The sequence below is a fragment of the Populus alba genome, chromosome 1 (assembly GCF_005239225.2).
Source record: "Populus alba chromosome 1, ASM523922v2, whole genome shotgun sequence".
In the NCBI taxonomy this organism is placed as follows: domain Eukaryota; kingdom Viridiplantae; phylum Streptophyta; class Magnoliopsida; order Malpighiales; family Salicaceae; genus Populus; species Populus alba.
Window position 1 is genome coordinate 37424936 of NC_133284.1, and position 26270 is coordinate 37451205.

The following is a 26270-nucleotide window of genomic DNA, read 5'->3' on the forward strand; positions in this document are numbered from 1 at the left end:
TTTGATAACATCTATATCTTATACATTATTTATAGGGTAATGTAACTATCTCAAAAAAAAAAAAAAAAAAAAAAAAAAAACCTCATTCATTCATGTCAATTCGGATGGATATCCCTCAAGCTGATATTAAAGTGTCATTCCTACAAACACTTGATAGAGCTTCTCTAGTTGACTATTACAACTTAAGCTGTAAAAAAAATCACCTTATTTTGTTTTATAAAAAAATTTCACATTAATTTAAAAGAAAATAAAGCTTAAGCACTCAATTATAATAGACATTATTGTTCAAACACTTACATACATATTATATCAATTCAAATTATTCATTAGACAATGATGGCGTGGAAAAAAAATTAAGAGCATGTTTGGTTTAGTTGTTGGAAATAGGTTTTTTTTTATCTTCAATTTTTTTTTTTTTTCATTTTGAGCTCTCTCATTTCTTCTAAAGAAAGTAAAAATAATGTTCTTTATATCTCATATGAAGGGGAGGAAAAAAGTTTCTAGCACAAAGTTCCAATGTATTAATGAAGCTAAGTACAAAACTCCGAAACACTTTGAACACATAATTGTAAAACACAGACGCACATCATATATTTGAGTTGCCTTGTCAAATAGGTATTTAAATTCAGCCTCCACAATAAAAATTAACGAGGACAGATAGGAGAGGGGTCTCCTTTCACCTGATCAAGTCCAGTATTTTGGATTTGTTTCTCAGTATCTTCAATAAGTTGGCAAGCATCAGTGACCTGCAATCATATCATGACGACATTTAGTGCCCAGAACAAACTTCTACATTGCTTATAGCTACTTGTGTGAAGAAAGAAAGCTGCGGAAATGAAAATAATGGATAAAAAACTTACATTGTAGAGCAGTACGAAAATGGTGAGACACTCATGACAACTGTAGTTACATGCATGGCTTGCGAACTTCCACTCCATTTACCCTTAAGACCTTTTGTTTTTAAGAAAACACAATAGAAAGGTGCAACGGATAACGAAAGCTAGCCTCCAGGCCATCATCTCATGGTAGGATTGAAAGTGACATAATCGATAGCTTCAGAAACAAGGGGTTATATTACTGTAAAGTTGAAAAATTAGATTACCTTTCAGGAGGAATCGCACAAGGCCTGATAGCATTTTGCAACTTTTTTTCTGAAACTCAAGTTGCTTGTATCTTTCACCTCCTTAGCCCTCTCGTTCTGCAGTTTTCTAGTGATTTAGAAATAACATCATAGTTTAAGGAGTCTTTCGGGTAAAAAAAAAGTTCACGAGTACATAAGACCAAATTCCAACTTTTAATAACAAATGAAACTAAGTTTTCATGAATGCCTTCATGATTTCTTGTTTCAATTACAATCTTTTACCTTTACCATTAGGTATTAGATATGTACAAACCCCAATTTATGTTTTATGAAATTTTCATGAATGAACTAGCCCTTTACTTGTTTAATTGCAGATTTCACGAAGTGATGTTCTTTTAAAGTGAGGTGGAATCAGACTCCTTAAGATAACTGTCCACACAATTTTAACAATGATATTCAAAAGGCTATAATTGATTCTGAAAGGCTATAATTGATTTTGCCAAAGCATCAACTTATTTCCCGACATCCGCAGACACTCTATACCAAGCAAATTGAAACAAATCACAAAACTCAATCTAATTCTAATGTAAAAAAGAAAAAAGTTAAGTGATAGAAAAATCAAATAAAAAAAGGCACATGATGCACTATTACAATCCAAATAGAGGTTACAGTAAAACCATAAGATGTTTTAGTTTTCATTTAAATTTAATTTAAATATAGATTATCTAGAAGACACTTGGATGGCATTCCAATAGCCCACCTGATAATCGTAACAGCAAGACAAACAGGGGTCACGAAATAGACAAGCCGACTTTAAGATCCAGAACTAGAAAGCTTAATTATTCAGAACACAAAACTAATGGACTCAAACCAAAACCATAACCCAATGGAAACTGTTAATCATTTCACAACCAGGAAGGCCTTCAATGATCCACACAACATCAAAGAAAAAGAGATAACTATATTACCAGACGTTAGCTCAGGATGAAAAATAAACCATAATGTTATGCCATCATCCATGTATAAGGAAAAGGAAGGCTGAAAACAATATTTGAACACGAATTATAAAACACAACCAACCACAAATCATCGAACATTTTAGTTGCCTTTGTCAGATAAGCATTTAAAACCATCCTCCAAGATAAAAATTAACGAGGCCAAAGATAGGAGAGGGGTCTCCCTCTTTCACATGCCATGACATGATCTAGGACAGCATCTTGCAGTTGTTTCTCAATATCTTCAATGGGTTGGCAAGCATCAATGACCTGCAATCATATCAGACCGACATTTAGTGTTCAGAACAAGCTTCTACTTCGCGGGAAAGGAAGCTAGGGAAATGAAAATGAGAGCGAAATTATATTGTAGAACAGTATGAGGGCGGTAAGACACTTAAGCCAGCAGTAATTATAACTTGTATGCATTGCTTGGGAACTTCTGCGTAACTTCAAAAGTACCCATGTTATGTGAGAAGGATAATGAAAGCTTGTGTTAAATATGTACGCGTAACTTCAAAAGTACCCATGTTATGTGAGAAGGATAATGAAAGCTTGTGTTAAATAAAGGCTTCAGGATTGAAGGTGATAACTGATAGCATCAAAATCAAGAAGCTACTATGCAGGTCTGATTATTACAGTAAAAAGAAAGAATTACCTTCCAGGAGGAATCACACAGGGCCTGATAGCATTTTGCAACTTTTTTCTGAAATTCAAGTTGCTCGTATCTTTCACCTCCGTAGCCTCCTCTTTCAGCAGCTTTCTGATGATTTAGAATTAACATCATAGTTTTAGGAATTATTCGGAGAAAAAAAGATAGTTCACCAAGTACATAAGCCCAAATCTTGAACCTTAATAATGAAAGAAACAAAGCTTTCATTTCATGTTCTAAGTCAATGATTCTAGATGGAGGAAAGGAAACCAATATATTACTATCCATATTCCAGCAGTAAAATAGGCAAATTTCATTCCTATCAGTTAAACACCATTTAAAAATGGTGTATCTACAATATTGATTATACCTCGTGTCTTCTGAGTGTTCATTTAGCATAACTTTCCATGATCCCCTAGAAGATCTATGTATGTGGTGTGCGTATGACATAATATACCAAACCAGTCTTCTATCAAATGGCCACACAAATGCTCATGGTATTTTTTGATATAGCTATAGGCACTCAACTGCAATTAGAACCATCAAAGCCAGTTAATTTTCAGCAGGATAGTCCTGCTAGAAGAAAAGGTCTGCTTTATTAGGGGTGTCTCTGTTTCTGACATCTAGAGTGATCATGTTTAAACCTTAGCAGTATTCCACGTCTAGAGAAAATGGTTGTGGTCTACAGCTCACCTCTGGTGGTATGTCAAGGTACAAAACAATATCTGGAGACAGCAAGCCAACCTCTGGTGCCTGCAAATGAAGATCATCTCATTGAATTCACCTTGACAACCACAAAAGACAGCACCTTTCAAAAAAGAATCAATTTGAATTCACCTTGCACCATTCAATATCAAGTCCTTTTGCAGATGAAAAGGCCACTCCAGAATAAGAATAACGGTCAACAACAAGAGTGGTTCCATTTTTCAGTTGAGTTTCCATCAATGATCTGCAAAACCATTCCAAACACATGTTTTAAAAGTATGTGAGCCCGTGCTTATGTGACATGTACCACTCTTTTTCCCATACAACAGATTTTAAGAAGATACAAGTGCACTTTCATGAATAAGGGCTTGCTAGCATGAAATATGCATCAAAAGGAAATTGACATTTGAGAAAATCCATCCGATCTAGAAAATAATTCATTGGAATTCTGCAATGAAATCAACTTGAATCAATGACAATCCAGAACTCTCTTCATATTGATTTTTTCCTAACGCTAGTTTGAAACTTCTGGGATTCAAAATTCTTGTGAAGTGAAACCTCAACAGTCACTCTAAACAGCAAAGCGTATCATCATCCAAGCCTCAAGAACATGGTTGTGTCATAAAACAAGCCATTATGCTAAACTTTTAGAGCACATTTCCAATGAAATCTTATTTGATCAAATTTTGAGCATCAACCTCGAATTCAAGGAAGCTTAATATAACAAATCTCAAATATTTAACCATCACCAAAAGAGGATTTTTTACCTCCTGATAAGAAAAGTGCTTCGGTCTATTTCAAAATACTTCAATTGGTACATGTAAAAAATAGACCTGAAAGGGAAGCAGGTAAGCTGAAGAGTGGCCATGTTTGCCTTGGCCAGTAGTTGGAAAGAAAGAGGGTCTTGGGGGAATAAATCTTCAGTTTTTTCCTTTTTCGATTACTCGCCAATTCTGACTGAGGAGAACAGGGCCATTCAGTAGTTATATTTCTTGGAATTTAACTCTTTAAAAAATAGGAGGGGGGGGGGATGATGAAACACACTTGTGCATGCATTTTCTTATTGTTTTGGTCAAGCTGAAGGAGATTTAGACAATGGATAACCCCTAATAGAAACCAAGGTGGGTGCAAAATTGCTTATTTTTTTGAGATGCACATTAAGAATGTCCCAGATAGCCTGGAGAAACCAAGAGAGTATAATGCTACCTGATTAACCCCCCCCCCAAAAAAAAAAAAAAAAAAAAAGCACCAAAGCTAGAGGTCAGCTTAAATTCTCATAAATATAGGCAATCCATGCAACCTGTGATAATAAAACATACCTCTTTTCCCATCTATTTGCACTGAAAAGGAGATGGATTGTGCGATCATCCAAGTGTGACTTGTTCGAAAGATATGCAGATATCATTTGTCCAACACTAGTACTCCTATCAGGAAATCTCCATAATTCAGTCGAATGCCCTAGTCCCTCCAAGTAAGACAGTAATCTACTAGATTGTGAAGTCTTTCCGCTACGATCCAATCCTTCTAAAACTATCAAGGCACCTCTTGACTCACTGCTGCTTGCCCTCAGGTTGCAATTACTACTGGATTCCATTCTTATTGAGCTAACACAACACTTGTTGGGATGGTCAAGGCCAAAACTCAATAACCTCCTTGCTGTTAAAGCCCTCAAATTTCTAAATGCAATGTATGTAAAAATAGGTTAGATAATAGCATATTGACAGTAAAGGGGAAGTTTCAAATCCCAAACAATCGCAGTTGCTCTTATAACTTAAAAAAGGATAGGAAAAAAGAAGCAAAAAATAGGTGAGAAAATATATACATACAAAGCCTTGGTAAAAGAGCAGGCATGTATCATGTCCCTCCAAACTTAATAGCCTATACAGTCAACAAAGCAAATAAAAAAACGTTGGGTTTAAACCCAAATCACTAACTAAATAAATGCAATCAATCTCAAATCACGTTGTATTCCTCCTTCAACGCCTAAAATAGCTTTCCATCATTTTAGATCTAAAGGCACCTGATTTTAGTTTAGTTTAATTGCCCGTGCTAGTGGAGTTGAGCCTGGCCTGCAAATGAAAAGGAAGCAAAGCAAATCCAGAAATTACAAGTAATAAATTGTTTAAAATGAATAAAAACCTAATTAGAGTGAGAGATCGAACAAAATTGACATGAAAATAAAGGAAAAAAGAGATCAAAAGACATACCGTAAAAGTGAGTTTTGATTTTCCAAAAGCTTCGATGAGCTATTGAGTACCGGATTCAAATTGGGAATTTTTTTAACATCAGAAGCAAGAAACGGCGCGGAGAAAGAGAACGAGATGTGCCTGCAGTGAGAATCAATATCACCTGCAAAAATAAAAATCCACAAAACAATCACGGGATATTTTATCTTCTTCCCGATTCTCTACTATCTCAGTCTCTTTTTTTGTTGCAGCTGCAGGTGTGAGCGGCGTTGGATGGTTGTCGCGGTGTAGGTATTGGTGTCGGCTGGTGGTGTCAGTTGCGCGGAAGAGGCTGCTGTGGAGGTTGTTATGGAGGAGATCCGTGGTCTCTGTTTTATGGAGAGAGAAAAAAGTGTCGGTTTTGAGGCAGAGACCAAGGAAAGGAAAGAGGCGGCTCTGGTCAGCGGAGGTCGGTTTTGCTGATGGTGGCTGGTTTTGGGTTGTTGTGGCTGATGGTGTTTGGGTCACAGTAGCTCACGATTGAGAGGAGATGGCGAGAGGAAGATGGAGATTGTATGGTCAAGGGCTGGTGAAGGTGGCGACTAGGGAGAGAAGGAGGCTGGTGTTGCTGTTTAGGACGGCTCGTGGCGGGAGCAAGAAGACTGCAGGGTGATTTTGATTTTTTTAGTCTAAAAAAATACGTTTTGCTCGGCTTCTTTTTTTTTTTTAGGGGGGGTGTTTGGATTTTGAATGTGGCAGCGAGAGATCAAGTGGTATGTACTAGATGCATGGCTGTGATTTGCCGTGGATTGTGCTGAATTTTTTTTTTGGCAGTGTAAAAAAACATTTATGACTCAATATCATTAAATAAAAACTTTAAAAATAACAGCTGTCAATCCTTAAAATAAAAATATAAAATTAATAAAAAAATTTAAAATACATAACATTACAAAATCAAGTGAGGTTGTCAAACTCACGAGTAGAACCAGTTGGACAATCATTATTTGATAAGTGGCTCGTGCTATGCTACGAACTTATCATTTTGTTATCACAAAAAAAATATGAAAACGATGTATATTTTTTAAAAAAAAAAAACAAAATTTAAGATTATGATCATTGATTTAAGATTCAAAAATATTAAAAAAGCAATGAAAAAAAAGATCGAGTCAAACATAGTAAACCTGTTAAATTCATGACTGAGACATGATATAAAGGATAACTCAGTAGAAAAAAAAAAGATAAATAAACAAAGAATACCAATTTCCAAAAAAAAAATCCTTCAAGTATTACCTCAAATTAAATGTCAGGGATGCAATCAATAAATTTAATTTAATAAAAAACTAAAATAGGACCAACCATATTTTTTATCGGAGAAAAAAATATCAAAATGATACAAATCTTGGAAACCCGGAGTTAAACTCTTAAATCCGCAATCCATTAAATTCTTGACCCAAGCTCAATGCCTAAAAAATTAAATGTTGGATAATGAAATCAATTAATTCAATTCAATTCAATTCAAAAACAAAAATTTTGGAAAATCTAAATTTAACAAAGACAAAAAAAAAATCCTAAAAGCAAAGCGACCTATGCTATTTTAAAATTGACTATAAAAATTTCATAGAAAACGAATAAAAAAAAATAATAGGATGGGAAAAAAAGTTTTAAAAAAGTAAAAAAAAAAAACCACAAAAACCTGCGTCCATGTCAACTTCATAAATTAAAGTCAATTTTTTAAACTTGTAAATCGTTAAATTCTAGACTCAAACTTAACTAAGAAGTTTAACACCCATCCAATTAAATATTGAATAATAAAATGAAAAAAATCAATCTAAAAAAATCTTGCAAGGTAAAAAAAAAATGCAATGATAATAAAAGTTAGATTTGATAGGAAAAAACAAAAGAATAATGAAATTGCCAAACAAAAACAATTGTAAAAACCATCTAAAAAATAGCAATAAAAAGAACATGAATCAAATTTGATAAGTGAAAATATATATTGGGGTGAAATTTTAAAAAAAAAATCTTAATTTAATAAAGTATTTTAAGAAAAAAAAATTGCAATAAAGAGAATGATGTTGAAATTGGAAAAACCCTTTAATTCCATAAATTATTAAAAAAAAATAATGAAGAGAATAAAGATGAAATCTTAAGTATAACAAACCCTAGGAGTTGATTTGATTTTTTTTTTAGGGCCAACAAGAAAATGAAGTAGGAGAGAGGGAAAAAACAAAAAAAAACAAAAACAAAAGGCTACACATGCCACTTCAGCCACCATTGAGTTAGACGCGTCGCTTATTCATGGAGGGGATGCTAAGATGCTTGATCATCCTGCACTCAGGATAACCTCACATAAAGAAAGGTGGAAAAAATAACAACGCTTAAGGGTCAACAATTTAATAGCAAAGGATAAAATTTAATAAAAATTCAATTTAAAAAAAAACCTGAGTCAATCCATGTTAACTTGACTACCTTGCGACCTGAGATATGAGAGGGGGATAACTCCATTAAAAAAAAAGAGCCAAACAAATCACAAAGCTCATAGCCCAATAAGTCAATGTTAAACGAAAAAAAATGAAAAAAAAAGTCTAAAAAAATTTTAAAAAAAATATTGAACTCAAATCAAGTACATCATTAAAACTGGTGGACTGAATCATAAAAACAAGACAACCCTATAAAAGACAAGAAATAATTACAAAGAAAAATCTTCAATTATATATATATATAAAAAGAAAACAATGAGGACCAAATCTTACACCAAAAATAATTGAAAGAAACTAATTAGAGATTAAATTGAAAACAAAATAAATGAAGAAAATGATAGAAAAGAAGTAATGAAAAAAATGAGGATCAAAATTTGAAAAAAATAAATTAAAATTCTAAAGGACAAAATCAAAAAAATAAAATAAATGCAAAGGATAAAAAAAATATCAAAAAATGAGGACTAGATTGGATACAAAAAAGCACATTAAATTAAATGCGAAGAGGGATAAAATTGAAAAAAATAAACTTCAATAAGCATTAAAATCAAAGCAAATAAAAATCAAAAGAATGAGAACCAAACCCAAAACAAATATAAAATAGAGGACTTAACTAAAATTTTAAAGGTCTAGCACGAAAACCAAGGCCTAGGAGAGAGAAATGAATGGCAGGAGAAAAAACACATCTTCATCGAACTGCTGCTCATCTTGGCAAACACGCCACCCCAACAGCTGCACCACATCCTTGCACATTGGATGAGACAACAATTAGGTTTTTCTAGCCACCATAATTGTCCTTATACGTCTCTGGAATAGCACAGAGGACTCTAATGTGCTGATGCATGCATGGCAAGTGTCAACATATTTTACTGATTTATTAATATTTTAATAAGTAGAATTACAAAAAAAAAAAAAAAAAAGAGCCCCAAAGGCACACCATTATTACAAAATAACCATGGCACAAAAACAAAAATATACTCCGATATCATTCTTTAAATTTGAAAAGTCAAAGGTTAACTATGTAATTTTACTATACAAAAAAAATGCAAAGACAAATAAAACTCTCTCTGCAAGGTCATTTTTCTAAGCATGAAAGGTTATAAGCATTATTTTACTATGCAAATAAAAAAAAGATAAAAAAAAACCCTTAATAAAATACCCTTTCTTTTAGATTTCAAGGGCAAAATAAATTTTTTATTGTGAATTTTAAAAATTAAATTAAAAAAATATTTGTAATCAATCCACAATGACATTTAAATCTATTTGAAAAGGCAATTTTACCTTCAATGTTAAGGCAATTATTAAGAGCAATAAAGGGTAAAATCATTATTACACAACTTGAATCCATATTGATTCTTCTCCCATGCTACAAAAAAAAACTAAGCCCTTTTAGTTTTTTTTTTTTTTTTTTTTGTAATGATCTCTGGTCTCCTCTTTTTAATAAAAGTGAGAATGTTCGATAGTGATGGCATGTCCATTTTGTACTCTTGTGCATGGACATAAAACCCAGCCTGACAAGTTGATCCAGGACTTGGGTGACCCAAGACCTTGACCAAGTTTTAAACAATTTAAACTTGGGCTTGCAATTAGCCTAGTAAAACCCGAATGACCCGTCAGGTCAACCTTACTCAGGTAACTTAACGTAATCTGGGTAAAACTTGACTGTTTTTTTTATATATTTTTAAATTAAATAAAAAATATAAAGTTAATTTGTGAATACATGACCTCATATTTTTTTATATATATAATATACATTCTCATTTAATGTTTCTTAACTTTTTCACGTGGAATAACTATATATATAACTTATATTTACATGAATGTTTCCTAAAATTTTCATATATATATATATATAGCCTCCATTTACATGGATTATTTTTTAATTTTTTTAATGGGATAACTATATATATAAATTACATATATATGGAATACACATGCATAAAATGCTTCTTAACCTTTCCTCCTTCAACGCCTAAAATAACTTTTCATCATTTTAGATCTAGAAGCACCTGATTTTAGTTTAGTTGACCATAGTTGAAATATCAAAAGCTTTAAGAGTGGATTTGAGCCTAGCCTGCAAATTAAAGGAAGTAAAGCAAATCCAAAAAATACAAGTAATAAATTGAAGCAAAATGAATAAAAACCTAATTAGAGTGAGAGATTAAGCAAAACTGAAATGAAATTAAAGGAAATAGAGATCAAAAGGCAAACCTTGAAAGTGTGTTTTGATTTTCCAAAATGACTTGAGAATGAGCAAGTTAATAACAACATAGAAGAAAGAGCACAAAAGCTAATGTTTACGCCATCTAGAAAGCAATAATGTTAAACTTGAAAAGAATCAAAGATGACTCCATGCTAATAGCCAGACTGACATGTAAAAAGATAAAATTATTAAGTGAAATTTTTGGTTTTTTTCTTTTTCGATTATTTTCCTATTCCAACTGAGGAGAACAACCCATTCGATAATCATATTTGTTGGAATTTAACTCCTTCAAAATTAGAAAGGGGGATTATGAAGCACATTTGAATATGCATTTTCTTATTGATTTTTGTCAAGCAAAAAGAGGTTTAGATAATTGATAACCTCTAATTGAAACCAAGATGGGTATAGAATTGCATATCTTTTTTAGATGCACATTAAAAATGTCCCAGCTAGCTTGGAGAAACAAAGGAAGTATAATGCTAACTGATTAACCCCCCACCCCACCTAAAAAAAAAAAAAAAAGCTTCAAAAGCTAGAGATCACCTTTAATTCTCATAAATATAAGCAATATTTGATAATAAAAACATACCTCTTTTCCCATCTATTTACACTGAAAAGGAAATGGATTGTGCAATCATCCAAGTGTGACTTGTTCGAAAGATATGCAGATATCATTTATCCAATATTAGTACTCATATCAAGAAATCTTTATAATTCAATCGAATGCCCTAGTCCCTCCAAGTAAGACATTAATCTACTAGATTGTGAAGTGTTTCTACTACAATCCAAGCCTTTTAAAACTATCAAGGCACCTCTTAACTCGTTATTGCTAGCTCTCAGGTTACAATTACTACTCAAGTCCATTGTTATTGAGCTAAAACAACACTTGTTTGGATGATCAAGGCCAAAACTCAATAACCTCCTTGCTATTAAAGCCCTCAAATTTCTATAACACAATGTATTTAAAAATAGGTTAGATAAAAACATATTGATAGTAAAGGAAAAGTTTCAAATCCCAAACAATCATAGTTGCTTTTATAACTTAAAAAAGGACAGGAAAAAAAAAGGAAAAATAGGTGAGAAAATATATACATACAAAGCCTTGGTAAAAGAAGAGGCGTGTATAATGTCCCTTCAAACTTAATAGCCTATATAGTCAATAAAAAAAAGGGTTTAAACCCAAATCACTAACTAAATAAAGGTAATCAGTCTCAAATCACGTTATATTCCTCCTTCAACACCTAAGATATCTTTCCATCATTTTAGATCTAGAAGCACTTGATTTTAGTTTAGTTGCCCCTGGTTTAAATATCAAGAGCTTTAGGAGTGAATTTGAACCTAGCTTTTAAATGAAAAGGAAGCAAAGCAAATCCAAAAAATACAAGTAATAAATTGAAGCAAAACGAATAAAAACCTAATTAGAGTGAAAGATTGAGCAAAATTGAAATGAAATTAAAAGAAATAAATATCAAAAGACATACCTTGAAAGTGAGTTTTGATTTTCTAAAATGACTTGAGAACGAGCAAGTTAATAACAACAGAGAAGAAGGAGCATAAAAGCTCATGTTTACACCATTTAGGAAGCAACAATGGGGAACTCGAAAGGAATCAAAGGCGACTCCATGCTAATAGCAAGACTAACATGTAATGAGATAGAATTATTACTTATGAAAAGGGAAAATATTATTTACTATATAGAATAAAATGTTGAAGGATAAGTGTATAGAATAACAACTAACAAAAAGGACAAGTTTATGCACCACTTGCATCATATTATCTATTACTAACATATTATAGGAGTAGGATGTTTTAAAAACAAAACATATAAAATGAGTCTTCACAATTGTCGTACACTTTATCATGTATTATCAACCAATTCAAGCTAAAATAAGTCCTTTACCATGATAGTACTTGGAAAAAAAAACATTTAAATGTTATCTATGAGCTAGCCTATATCTTTGGGAACTAAAAAAAAAAAAAAAAAAAAAGCTTAGCTATGTACCTAGAAATGCACCACACATGATTGAATTGGTACAAAAGCTTATTTAAAAATTTCATGTTGATATTGTTGCAATATGGACATGTATATCAAAAGAACGTTAAAAGGTAACGATATAAAATCACTTCTCGTCTAAAAACGTTGCAAAGCATGAATTTCTTCATTGCCGATGAAATGAAACAGTGCATTTAGGGAGATTGGAGAGTGAAATTAGGACCCTAAAAAGAAGTGTAAGAGAAAGAGAAATACATTTGTTAAGTAAAGTGTAAACAAGTGAGTTTCATTTTTTAAATCTTTTGTTTTTTTTACAAAGTGTTTAGAGTTAGGGATCGATTGATTACTAAGAGAAGTGAAAGGTTAGAGAGGTATTTTTTTGTGATGGTGTAAGGGTCAAGAGATGAAATGAAATAATTTTGGTTTGTTGATTTCAAGAAAGGTATTGGAGGGATACAAAAATATGTAGGGGTGTTCATGTATCGGGCTGGCACCCATAATTGTATCCAACTAACACAACTTTTGATATTTTATAAATTGTAAACACAACCCATTTAATTTTTTTTAGATCTAAGCGAGTTGGAAATATTGGGTTGGGTTAAAAATATTTGTGGATATTATGAGTATCTTGAGCATGTGAATTCCATTATTCTTTGACAATCCTAAAAAATAAAGATGAAATAATCAGGAAACACACCAAGGTAGTTGCAAATGGATGGGAAATTAAAGAACAACACCACCAAAATTTAATTAAAAACATTTAAATTAAACGTTTATTATAGATTATATGGGTGGGTTTTGATACATGTTTGTATAACTCTAGTTAATTATGCTAATTGCTTGAACTTGACAATAATAAATGACATCAAGGGTAGAGATATAATTTAGGGAAGTAAGAAGAACAAAAACACAAGAGCATCTCACTTGGAAGGCTATATTTTCTTATACTTCCATAGCAATATCACCAGCATGGCAAACCAAGCACACCCTACGACAAGTGGAGACTATAAATTAAAGACGAGTTATTTATTAACAAGATCTAAAACTACAAAAACAAATGAAAGGAGAAAGTGGAGCTATAGTAATTTCATGGAATATATTAAGGAACAACAACAATAAACATCATTTGATTAGAAAAATAAAGTATTTTTGTTTTGTGAAAGTTATTACTAAAATGGAGTGGCTATAAATCAATAAACTATATCAAAAGCTATTGGAATTATATATGTCAATGATTGGGCAGTCAATGAGCTGACAAATTTGGGATGAAAATTAAGCAGAAAATTAATGGGGAAATCTATTCTTTTTTATTCTTTGTTAGATACTGGAAAACTTAATTAATTCAACTTATTGAATGCAAATTTTTCTTAAGATCCGTTGGTTTGTATATGTTTTTCGAGTAAAACAAAACGTAATTAAAAGAAAACTCAACAAAATCAAGCACCCAAAATCCTAATAAATCCAACTTTAAAAAAGAAAAAAAAAATACATGCTAGTTGAAGTCCATTAATTATAACCCTCTTCATCATTTGGGCATCACATAAAGTAGCACTCTTCTAAGAAGGAGCGGAAGGAAGGAAGATTAGACAACAGAATCAGTTAGCTACATTTTCACTTAAGCAATATAAATAATGTTTGGAAATAAATTTTAAGTTTGAAAGAGAATTGAAAGGAAAGAGATTAAAAAAGGATGGGAGGTGGGTGGCTGAAGACAAGGGAAAATACTATTTATACCAAAGGGCTAAGATTACTTGTATTTATATAATCAGCTAGCTACATTTTCACTTAAGCAATATAAATAATGTTTGGAAATAAATTTTAAGTTTGAAAGAGAATTGAAAGGAAAGAGATTAAAAAAGGATGGGAGGTGGGTGGCGAGAGAAAGGAAAAATGAAGACAGTAAGGGAAAATACTATTTATACCAAAGCTAAGATTACTTGTATTTATATGGCTTGGGTCGAGTTGGGTCTGGTTTCAAAAATTTCAACTCGCACCCTGCTTGTGATACCCTTTTATTATATTTTATGACCCATTATTATCTGTACTATCCATATTATTTGTAAAAAAATTACTTTTTTTGTATAATAAAATTACATCAATTCCCTTAAAGAAAGAATATGTTTGTTTGCTATAAAGAGGTATTTTTATCATTTTATTTTGTTGTGCATATTAAAATTATCATATTACCCTTTGAATTATAAAGAATTTGAATTGACAATGAGGGCTTATTTTGTCTTTTCATTTATATAAGCATAATTTAAAGACTTATTTGTCATTGGAGCTTTTTTCTTCTTCTTAAGCCTAGGGTCAAAGGGTATTTTAGTCATTGCACAACTAGTCTTTTTGATGTTGTTAGGGATGGTGCAGGGCAATTTAGTTTTTTTAAAATGAAAATAGATGAAGAAAAGTTGTTGACGTTTCCAACCATTATGCCATCTTCGAACATCATGTACGAATGATTCCAGTGGCTAAAAAAATCATTTCAGGGTGGCGTTAACTTCTTCTCAACATCTCATCTATGGATATGTGATGTGTTCACCTAGAAGAATTTTGGTTTGGCGCTAACAACTATTTTTTTTTCTTTTTTCTTTCCTTTCTTTTCCTTGATGTTTGCGTCGTACCCTTGATTTTTCAAGTCAACCCCTAAACTTCTCTTTCCTTTTGATTTAGTCCATATTTTTTTTTATGGATTTTTTTTTTGAAATAATTCATTGAATTAGATTTTTGTTTTGATTTCATCATCATTCAATTTTTTGCTTTGTCAAATTTGATTTCTATTTTTTGTTGTTGCTATTTTTGTAATCTAAGATAATATTTAGAGTTGCATTTTTTTCCACCCTTCTAAATTTTTTCCTTTTAGATTTCATCTCATTATTTTGATTGTTGGTTTTTTTTTTTTGCTTTTCAAAATTTTAAAATTGGTATTTTTTTACCCAATTTCATTCTTTGAAGTTTAATTGGTTTGAATTTAAACTTCTTGGCTAAGCTCGTTGATTAGTACTTAGAAGTGCATTTTTATCAAGGTTTTATATCATCATTTTGCATTTAAAGTATCAATACCTCCTTAACTAGAGCATGCTTTATAATAACATGTCTAGTAATAAAACATACATTTAATTTATGGTAAATATTCATCTTAAATGCAGACCTATCATATAAATCAAAAGGATTGATTGATGAGTTTTGACACGACCAAAAGATTGATGTCTTCTCTCAAGTGCAGGAGTGTCGAAGTAATAAATAACCCTGGCAAGACCGGGGTCGAACCACAGAGAGGTTAATTGTATAAATTATAAATAACAAACAACAACAACAACAACAACAACAATAATAATAGAAATAATAGCAATAATAGTAATAGTAATATTAATAGTAACAATAATAATAATAATAATAATAATAATACTCAGTACGTGGCGTTGTTATACCTGAGAATGATCTAAAAGATTGGGTCACAGGTTTCCAGCCTATATATTGAGTTTATGAAAAGATCAAAAGAGATATATTATATAATATAAACAGAATGTAAATAATAATAATAATAATAATAATAATAATAATAATAATAGTAATAATAACAGTAGTAGTAGTAGTAGTAGTAGTAGTAGTAGTAAAAGAAGATGAAGAAATTAATGAGAACTTTGAGATGAAAGATTAATGTAAGGATTAACAATGATAAAAACAAATGTCAAGGTTAGAGGATCCACTAATGGTATTTCAAACAAGTATAGTATAAACTCTTATTATTCAATTAGAAACCACACACAAAGGAGGTTCCAATCGGATGATTTCTCATTAATAGCTCATTATAAATTATTAACATGATCATATTAATTATCTTATTTACATCCAAACTTTTAAATATTGTCAGGAATTCATGATGTTAACTGATGTTAACAACAAATCAAGTTCCTTTCATAGCCCAGGTGTAGGTAATACCATACGGTTGAGCTATGAGTGTGCCAAGCATTTGTTGTACCAAGTGTTATACAACACAAATCTAGATTAACCATTTCACAAGCAAGGTATTAAGAATTAGTAAGATAAAAAGATAAGACATGTTAATATTAAACATTAAGGTCCATGTTGAGTTTACACTATACTTATTCTTACACCATTAGTGTAACCTTTTCACCTTGACATAATAAACGTAGCTAAACATAATGAAGAAGAGAAACATAAATAAACAAAATAAGAATATAAATAAGATACAAGTTAACTAAGGAAAGGAAAGGAAAGCAAATGAAAAACATAAACAAGATATTAATGAAAGCAAAACTTAAAAATTACAAAAAAAAATATAAAGAGAGAAATAAAGAGCATGAACTTGATCTGAACAACCAAGCTCCCAAATACATGGCAAATGCCTCCTTTTATAGGCCAAAATTCGGAATTATTGATTTGATAAATAATTGTTGAATGGGTGGCCAACTTTTGACTTGATGAAAATTCTTATCTTCTTGTCTGAATAAAACAAAAATGCTACCATCCGAACTGGGTCCACTAGAAAACATGAAAGTTGTAGGCAATTGACTCAGCTTTCCAGGAAAAAAAAATAGAGGTCATTTAGACTTCTAGAACTCCAGATATGGGCCAAACACTAAACAGTGTTCGGGCTGCAGGACAGATTCGGACTTCTTCGTTGTTGCTATAATTTGGACTTGAAAACGCCTTTCTTAGATCTTGATGAAAAAATGAAAGTTGTAGGCCTATGTCTTACTGAATATGTAAAAATTTGATCATTTGAACATCTAGAACTCGAGATATGACCCAATTACCGAACAATGTTCCAGTTTGGACTGCACCAACATCTTTTTTCTAAGTTTTACCCTCTTTTATCTTCATAAATTTTCAGTAGTTGAATTCATTCAATCAATCCTTTGATTTATATGATAGGCCTGCATTTAAGATGAATATTTACCATATATTAGGGCATTTTATAGTATTAGACTTGTTATTATAAAACATGTTTTAGTTAAGGAGTTGTTGATACTTTAAGTGCAAAATGATGATATAAAACCTTGATAAATATGCACTTTTAAGTACTAATCAAGTTTAACTATTGAAATTGAGAAGACAAAGAGAAGGCTAAGCTTAGAAAAGAGATGCTGGTTCAGTCCAAACTGGAACACTATTTGGTTATTGGATCATAACTGAAGTTGTAGAACTTGGATTTAGGTTTGGTTTATATAGATGGAAAGCTAAGATATAAGCCTAAAACTTTCATGGAGAGTCCAAGATTCAAAAATGCCATTTTTAAGTTCAAATTGTAGCAACAATGGAGAAGTCCGAATCTGTCCTGCGGCCTAAACATTGTTAAGTGTGTAGCTCATATCTCAAGTTCTAGAATTCCAAATGCACCATTTTTTTTTGTTGGAAAGCCGAGACAATTTCCTAGAACTTTCATGAAGACTATTTATTCAAATTCTGATGTTATCAATTACTTTTTGTTCAGACAAGAAGATAAGATTGTCACCAAGCAAGAAGTGGCCACCTACTAAACAATTAGTCATCAAATCAATAGTTTGAAATTTTGGCCTATAAAAGGAGGCATTTACCATGCATTTAGGCATCTTGGTTTTCAGATTAAGATCATATTCTTACTTACTTATCATATTCTTTGTATTTTTGTAATGTTTAAGTTTTACTTTCATTAATCTCTTGTTTATGCTTTTCATCATAACTATGTTCTTATCTAGTTTATTTATGTTTCTTTTCTTCATAATGTTTAGCTAAGTTTATTATGTCAAGGTGAAAAGGTTTTACTAATGGTGTTAGACCATGTGTAATATAAACTCAACATGAACTTCAACATTTATATCCAAGAAAGTTTGTTATTAACATGTTTTATCTTTTTATTTTACTAATTCTTAATACCTTGCTTTTTAAATGGTTAATCTAGATTTGTGTTGTATAACACTTGGTACAACAAATGCTTGGCATTACAAATGCTTGCACTTTCATAGCCAACCGTATGGTATAACCTACACCTATGCTATGAAAGGAACTTGATTTGTTGTTAACATAAGTTAACATCATGAATTCCCGATAATATTTAAAAGTATAATGTTACTAAAATGAGATAATTAATATGATCATGTTAAAAATTTATAATGAATTATTAAGGATAAATCATCTGATTAGAATCTTCTTTGTGTGTGGTTTCCAGTTGATTAATAAAAAGAGTTTATACTATATTTATTTCTAATACTATTAGTGGATCCTCTAACTTTAACAATTACTTTTATCTTTGATTATTATTCACATCAATATCACATCTCAAAAGTTCTCTTCAACTTCTTTTCATTTGTTGTTTATAATTTTATATAGTTTACCTCCATATAATTCACTTCCATATGGTTCGACCCCGGTCTTGTCAGGTTATTACTTCGACACTCCTAAACTTGGGATAAGACATCAATCTTTTGATCATGTCACCCATATCTAAGATTTTACAGATTACGAGCTTTGAAAATTATCCTAGCTTCATAAGGTTTGCCTATAATTACTTTGTTTTTTGTTTTTGTTTTTGTTTTTTTATCATTTAATCTAACATTTTTTTTTAATCCCATCCTTCAATATTTATTTAATTGAAGATTGAGCTTTATTTTTTTCATGCTTTCTATGACTTTGGTTTTATCATTCTCTTTGTATTTATTTAATTGGGACATCTCATATCTTTTTATCTGTTGTTCTTTATTAAATTTATATTTTTTTAAAAAATAAATTCTATTGTTGAATTAAATATAATTGATTTATTGAATACAACGAATGCTCACATCATTTTGTTTTGATAAGTTTGTTTTTTCATGACATTGCTATGATAACCCATGTGAATTCTTCTAATGTTGATATCCAAGCTTTTGTTATCGGGTTTGAATTGTCTTAGTAATTTTTTAAACCCATGTGAATTCTTCTAATGTTGATATCCAAGCTTTTGTTATCGGGTTTGAATTGTCTTAGTATTTTTTTTTTATGATAAGCTATATCCATAGTGGAGTATGGTGGATTTCCAATAATCTTTTTTATTTTTTATTTATTTTTTGGGTATAATATTGGTGGCTTCTTTATTTTAGTTAGTCATTGCCAAATTTTTTTTTTTTATGGTTCATCTACTACTATTTCTATAGTTTAAATTAAATTATTAAATTACTTAATTTTATTACTTCTAATCGAATTAATTACTAAAATTTCAAATTTTTATTTATTTATTTAAAAAAGTTATCATTATCTAAATATCCGTTTTGTGTGCTTAAAATATTTTAACCGGCAGCGCAGGTCCGTTGCTGCTTTTCAAAGTGTTTTTCACTTAGAAAGCATGATTTTTGAGATCAGCACATCAGGTCGAAAAGCGCTTTTCAAACGCAATCCCGTAGTTTAAGGTTAACTAATAATATCTAGTAGCTTCCAAAGAGTAGTTAATATACAAGAATGCCCCTTATACGCCGCAGCTCTTTCCATCTAATAAATCACTTCTACATAGTCCACGTCATACACTACTATCCAATCACACTTAACTCTTGTATCCTTAATGTACTTCGCACGGGACACTATCACCGCCACTCATTATTAATTTGCTAGTTTTGCCCAGAGAAAAGACAGCCTAAACTAGATAGTAATTAATATTCCATCCCAACCGCTGGTTTTAGATCCCACGGGTGAGATAACATTAAAACCGTCCAATTATAAAAACAGAAAATCCAACGGACGCTATATGTCCAAATGACCCTATTTATAAGTAGGCAGTAACAAGCAGACTCTTCCAAACTCTTCTTTTATCTCTAAAATAAAAAATTGAAAAAAAAGATGCTCTCTCTCTCTAGGTTTTTTTCAGTGCGTTGTCTCTTCGACTCGTGATCTAGATTCAACCGTTGATTTCAGTTAGTCAAAGTCACTCTTCTAGTTGCTTCGATTTGGCTAGATTTGGGGTTTCGTTAATATAGGGTTCTGTTTTTATGATTAGTTTCTGTAAATCTTTCGTTAATTAGTATATATCGTCGGCTTCTATTGGAGTTTGTGTCGGTGAATCGTTTCGCATTCATTGAGCAGCGAAGAGATAGCAACTGGTAAATGTCTTTTTAGTGTTATTAGGGTTTTGTTTCTCTAATTTTATATGATTGGTCTTGCAATTAGGATTTAAGGTTTTTTTTTTTAATTTTTTTTTTTTTTTTTTGTAATTTTGATCGGATAAATTTGAAATTTACTGAAATCCTTATTGACTTGAACTCTAAGCAGCTCTAATTTTGCGGTTTAATTTTAAGTAAGTTTAAATGTTATTCATGGTTAAGTTTACCCATATTTTTGTTGCTGGGGGCAATGGGGAAATCGAAAGGGAAGCAAAAATCTTTTTCTTGATTCATTGTTTTTCAAGACATGAATATTTCAACCCAATAAAGTAATGCAATTTAGAAAATTGTTTTGCAGTTAAATTGTGTAATTGTCGAGAAGTACAAGTAAATAATGACAGTATTTAAAAGTCTCGGGGGATAATTTTTTGCCCATGATTTATTTATGCAGAGTTGGGTAATTAAACCAACCCGCGAACAAAAGAAGTACTGGATTTTAGTTATTGGCTAAGATGATGGCAAAGAAAGGTAAATTCAGTGGAAGGTATCATAGAAATAGATTTCACACAACAGGTGAAATTGAGGGTTCTGCTAGTTCAGGAAGGATCGACACGGAGATTACAGTTTCTGAGGGTTCTAGTGCTCCTGGGCGGAAACTTAGCAAGTTAAATTCCAGCAAAGAGGACACTTTTGGTGTCCCTGTGCAGATATTTTCTCCATCGCACCTATCACCATCTGAAAGGAAGGATTTAGAACAAAGGTTGAGATGGGAACTTGAACAAATAAGGAATCTCCAAAAGAGAGTTGATTTACAGAGAACAAATGGTGTTACACTGTCATCTTCCAGTGACATTCTTAGTTGTAGCAATGGAACAAATAGGCCTCGGATAGAAACTTTTAGGAAGTCTTCGGTTATGACTTCTGGGCCTGGGAAGAAAGTGAATCCGACAGGACAGGCACGTGTATGGAATAGGGGTAATTCAGGAAGGTTTAAGTCTGCAAAACAAGTTTCAAGACAGACAACACCAATCACTCCAAATATAATATTGATGAAACAGTGTGAGACGCTGTTGAAACTGTTGATGTCTCATCAATACGGTTGGGTCTTCAACAGCCCAGTTGATATTGTGAAGTTGAACATCCCGGATTATTACACTATTATTAAGAATCCAATGGATTTGGGAACCATAAAGAGTAAGATATCTTCTGGTGCTTACTCAAGCCCTTTGGAGTTTATGGCTGATGTGAGGCTTACTTTCAAAAATGCTATGGTGTACAATCCACAAGGGTCTGATGCCTACATCATGGCTGATACTCTTAATACATTTTTTGAAAGGAGATGGAATGCTATTGAGAAGAAATTACCAAGGGCTGGTGGTGAAGTTTTGCAGGAAAATTCAGGTCCTCACGAAGACTTTGAAACTGCTGAAACATCTCCTGCAAAAAAGAGAAAAGTAACCTCTTTCCAACATGACATTATGCCAGAGCCTGGAAAGCGGGGATTGACAGATGAAGAGAGGCTCAATTTAGGGAGAGAATTGGAGTCTTTGTTGGGAGAAATGCCTGTAAATATTATTGATTTCTTGAGGGAACATTGTTCAAGTGGGAGGAATGGTGGAGAGGAGGAAATTGAGATAGATATTGATGAACTCAGTGATGACACCTTGTTCACATTGCGGAAGCTCCTCGATGACTATTTGCAAGAGAAACGAAAGAATCAAACCAGAGGGGAACCTTGTGAGATAGAGGTATCTTACTCTTGGCTTACTATTTAACCAGAACTCTCCTGCCTTTTTTTGTGTATGACAGCAGTTGTCTATTTTTGTCACAGCTATTGAATGAATCTGGGCCAAGCAATTCATCCATGCAACAGAAAAAAGGTTATTTTCTATTACACTTTGTCACAGTTGATGATGATCTGGCTGTCAAGGCTTGCACATTGGAACCTTTTGTTCACTTGATTCTGGTGGGCTATGTGTGTTTAGGGAATGACCTGGGTGATGAGGAAATTGACATTGGTGGCAATGGGCCTCCTGTCTCAAGCTATCAACCTGTGGAGATAGAAAAGGAAAAGGATACAGGCCATAAGAGCAGCAAAATCAGCTCAGATAGCTCTAGTGGTAAAAAACGTTTGCCCTTCTATGTTTTTTTTGTTTGTGCTTCAAAATTTTTGTTATATATCCAAAATCTTGTCCAAGAATCCCCACAAAGGTGAAAGAATATGCACGATTGATGTGTATTTGGAAGAGAACATGTTAATGAGTACTCGTTTAGAGTTCTAATTTCTTGCTCACTAAATGTTTCCTAATAGATTTATGTTCTTACTGATCTTTTTGGATACTGGGGAGCAAACCTGTGAAGTTGAAACTTTTAAGTGAAGAGGGATGGAAACGATGAAACTAACTTGGAATAAGGGTTATGGAATTTGCAATTTTCTTACTTCATTATTTCATAGACATGCTTCGGTGAGATTTATGTCTCTATATCTTTTTTTTCCTGTCAGATCATGTACTTGAATTAGTTCCTAGCTTTGTTGTTAGAATCATCTTTCAAGGTCTGGGTACCTGGATTTACCCCCCTGGGAGTTTCCCATCATCCATAATCCATCATCATTTACATGTGTATGAGTGATTTAAGGACAGGAATTCACCTATGGTATTGATTGAAAAAATTTGATTCTGATGGTCCACTGTGGTAATGGAAAATTTCGGTTAGGAGACGGGTTTCCTTAAAACACTGACAAGCAGTGATGTCATATCAGAAACTCAATGCAACATTATTGCAAGAAAATTAATGTTTTTTTGCTCACAAAAGTCTACTCATGTAATGAATCATTTTGACTTCTGAAGAGAATTTTTGTTTAAATTAAAGGGGAACATAATTTGTCTTTCAAAAGAATTCAGGTCATACTTGTCTATTTAGTCATGTAAAAGAGCTTTGTAATTTGTTCTCCAATTCTTTTCAGATTCAGACTCTGGCAGTTCTTCTCAAAGTGAATCAGATATTGCAAAAGTTTCAAGTCCAACAAATGCATCAAGGGTGAATTGCTTGTTTGAATGATTTTGAATATTCTTAATTAAATCTTTGTTAAACATTCATGATTGGATAGAGCAGTCTGTCTTGTTTTATTTGCTGTTTGGAAAATGTTATTTAATTTCCCTTTTAACTTTAGGTTTCTGAAACCTTGGTTTGTGGAGCTCGATTAGGCAACAAAACAAATGCTGGTGCTCAGCTCGAGAGGAATCGTGAGTATTTGTTACTAAATCCTGCTTTCTTGCATGTTCCAAAATGAGGAAAGAAATAACACTTCAATGTTTAATAGTTCTTGTTGACAAGCCTTAAAGAGAAAAGCTGAGCCCTGGAATATATCATGCATATCCCTGCTTTAGGCTGCCACATCATTATTATTGTTTGATAGTACTTAGGTGATAGATAATTTATCACATGCTTAGCCTTCATTCTTGTTCTGATGCAAGCTTTTTTAGGGGAAACAAAATTGAACTCCATTATTAGGTATAGTTTCTATTTGGATTGTTCTGAAATTGGAAGCTGATGCAAATTCTATTTGAGCTTAGGTATACGTGAATTGTGTTTTAAAATGTTAAAAAGCTGCAATTGTACTGAACTGTGCATCTGATATTCTAAATTTTTCATCGAGAGAAAAATAACAAGGTTGAGCTACATGTCTATAATATCTTTCTGAGCTCATTGAAGGCATCTGCATGCCCTCAAATTTTTACGATGTTTTTCCTGGTCTAGTGCTGCAAATTTTCTTACCTGTTTTTATCCCTAAAGTTTTCTAATCGGGGTCCTGTACAGAATCTGTCAGTGGTTTGGATCAGCTCGAACAGACTTCCCAGGAAAAGCTGAGTTCTGAGTCTGATTGCCAGCAAGATGGTAAGTTTAAGAAGGATAGAAGGACTTTTCATTTTGTTTTATGTTTTGGGGATCTTATCACTAATCAATTCATAAACATCTAAATTCTTAGGGGAAAGTGCTCCAAGTGATAGCCAGGTCTCTCTTGAGAAGCGTATTAGGCATGCTTTGATCAAGAACCGTTTTGCCGATACCATATTAAAAGCTAAAGAGAAGACACTTTCACAGGTCTGGCACAAATTTTTCCTACCTTCAAAGTTGACCTTTTTGTTCATGTGCAGTGTAATAATATTTTTTAAATTTTATCTCATTTGATTTTATCTTGCTGGAATCAGGGTGACAAGGGGGATCCTCAGAAACTGCAGCGGGAGAGGGCGGAACTTGAACTGCATAAAAAGAAAGGTTCTGTTCTGAATTGCCTTTGAACTTTTCACATCATGTCTGTGGTTCTGTGTGAATTCTCTTGGTTGCATGTTAGGGTGAACATGTGGTGTACACTATATCAATGTGTATTTTAATTTATTAGCATCTCCAAGCTGATGATGTATTCTTGTCTGACCAGAGAAAGCAAGGTTGCTTGCTGAAGCAAAAGCTGCTGAAGATGCTCAAAGGCAAGCTGAGGCAGCAGCTGCAACTGAGGCTAGACGGAAGAGGGAGCTTGAAAGAGAGGCAGCGCGACAGGCGTTGCTGAAGGTAAAAGCATGAAGTTCATGCTGCAGAACTATAGTTTCTTCATCATTCTGTGCTCTGTATTTTATTGGAGTGTGTTTGTTGTGCAGATGGAAAAGACTGTTGAAATTAATGAGAACTCTCAGTTTCTTGAAGACCTGGAAATGCTCAGGGTTGTCCCTGCTGAGCATGTACCAAGCTCTGTGGATGAGACAAGCCCAGATCGCTCACAAGATGGCTTGGGTGGGTTCAAGTTTGGGGCCTGTAACCCCTTAGAACAACTTGGTTTGTTCAGGAAAGATGATGAAGAGGAGGAAGAGGGTGAACCGTTAAATGTTTTAAATCCTTTAAATGAAGTAGAAGAGGGAGAGATTGACTGAACTGTGATGCTTTGTTTGTCATGTTTAATCAAGAAGCAATGTTTTGACCTCTTATCGGGGAAAAATCACCGCCTAAGCAATTCTGAATGGCTGTCAGGCCATTAGGGTCCTTTCCTTTACAAGATGGGCTCTTGGATATAGCGAACAGGACCGTGGACAGCCTGGATGTATAAATATTGTACTCATGCACGACATGGGATTTTACCCTGACACATGAGCTTGTGTGTAGGCCATATGGAAAGATTGATCTGGTGCACTGCGTCTGCCCAAGAGCATAAAGGCCTTTGTAGCCAAGCAGCAGAGAGTTGTGTTGAGACTCGGTTTTATCTCAAGAGAGAGCTGAGTTTGGAACTACATGAACCCAATATGGTATCTAATGACTACAGGCTATAAGATTCTTTCCTTGGGTGACCTTGGAATTTGGTGGGAAGTCTGTTTTCTCTAAGTAGTATTGTTGTTGGAATTTTGTGGTCGAAGGTGATGGGATCGCATTTGGTAGATTGTGTTTTGATGCTAATGGTGGTGTAATTGATCTTTACTATAAGTTCTATGGCTTTTGGGTTGGTGTGCAATTGATAGGTTATGCGAACCAAAAACTTGGTTTTTGATCAAAGTCTAATAGAGGCTGAGGATGATGCGCCGGGATTCTGATGCCTTCAATGTGATAATGTGAGAGTTCAGTGTAATGTCTGTGGACAGGGAGGGGGATTGCAATTATATGGTGATGCTTGTAAGCTTGCTTCTTCCATGTCCTAAAGTGGCCAGAATGTCTACTGACCATTTGGAGCAACAGTATGGAGTTTCTGGTTCCTCTGGATTCTTGGCCTGGTTATGTAGAAGGTTATGTTGAGCATTTTTGGAATCTGGTTTCTTCAAGTCTTGGAGGGCTGTTAGTATGTTTTATTCTGGTGTCCTCTGCTGAACGATCACTTGTATCATATTTGCTGCGAGTTCGGTTGTCTTTTTTAAAAAATTGCGAATGAGAAAAAAATAAAATAAAAATATCTCCAA

General features: G+C 32.8%; 2 protein-coding genes across 4 annotated transcripts; one reads left to right on the forward strand and one right to left on the reverse strand.

The window, feature by feature from the left end:
- Positions 1-1960: 1960 nt before the first annotated feature.
- Positions 1961-6338, reverse strand: LOC118042850 (thymidylate kinase). Of its 3 annotated transcripts, none has more exons than XM_035050573.2 (8): positions 5638-6338; positions 5451-5499; positions 5257-5308; positions 4750-5106; positions 3563-3674; positions 3419-3478; positions 2732-2836; positions 1961-2346 (listed from the first exon to the last, which is right to left on the reverse strand). In XM_035050573.2, the coding sequence occupies exons 3-8, from the start codon at positions 5286-5288 to the stop codon at positions 2230-2232; spliced, it is 783 nt and encodes a 260-aa protein (XP_034906464.1). In that variant the 5' UTR covers positions 5289-5308; positions 5451-5499; positions 5638-6338; the 3' UTR covers positions 1961-2229. The 3 variants fall into 3 exon arrangements, with proteins under 3 accessions (XP_034906464.1, XP_034906466.1, XP_034906467.1); XM_035050575.2 differs by having other exon boundaries at positions 5253-5308; XM_035050576.2 differs by lacking the exon at positions 5257-5308.
- A 13685-nt stretch (positions 6339-20023) lies between these two features.
- On the forward strand, positions 20024-26270 carry LOC118042849 (transcription factor GTE9). The gene is made up of 11 exons (XM_035050571.2): positions 20024-20334; positions 20786-22082; positions 22166-22214; positions 22320-22454; positions 23300-23373; positions 23507-23579; positions 24154-24231; positions 24323-24438; positions 24546-24612; positions 24773-24903; positions 24990-26270. Exons 2-11 carry the CDS (start codon positions 20847-20849, stop codon positions 25257-25259), a joined length of 2229 nt encoding a protein of 742 aa, XP_034906462.1. The 5' UTR covers positions 20024-20334; positions 20786-20846; the 3' UTR covers positions 25260-26270.

Bases quoted from the DNA above. Each gene is read 5' to 3' on its own strand.
- LOC118042850 (XM_035050573.2), bottom strand. From the start codon at position 5,288: ATGATACATGCCTGCTCTTTTACCAAGGCTTT. The intron at 5,107-5,256 runs GTATGTATATAT...CATTGCATTTAG, and splicing joins TGCTCTTTTACCAAGGCTTT to AAATTTGAGGGCTTTAACAG. The intron at 3,479-3,562 runs GTGAATTCAAAT...CTTCATTTGCAG, and splicing joins TTGATATTGAATGGTGCAAG to GCACCAGAGGTTGGCTTGCT.
- LOC118042849 (XM_035050571.2), top strand. From the start codon at position 20,847: ATGATGGCAAAGAAAGGTAAATTCAGTGGAAGGTATCATAGAAATAGA. The intron at 22,083-22,165 runs GTATCTTACTCT...TTTTTGTCACAG, and splicing joins GGGAACCTTGTGAGATAGAG to CTATTGAATGAATCTGGGCC. The intron at 24,232-24,322 runs GTAAGTTTAAGA...CTAAATTCTTAG, and splicing joins GTCTGATTGCCAGCAAGATG to GGGAAAGTGCTCCAAGTGAT.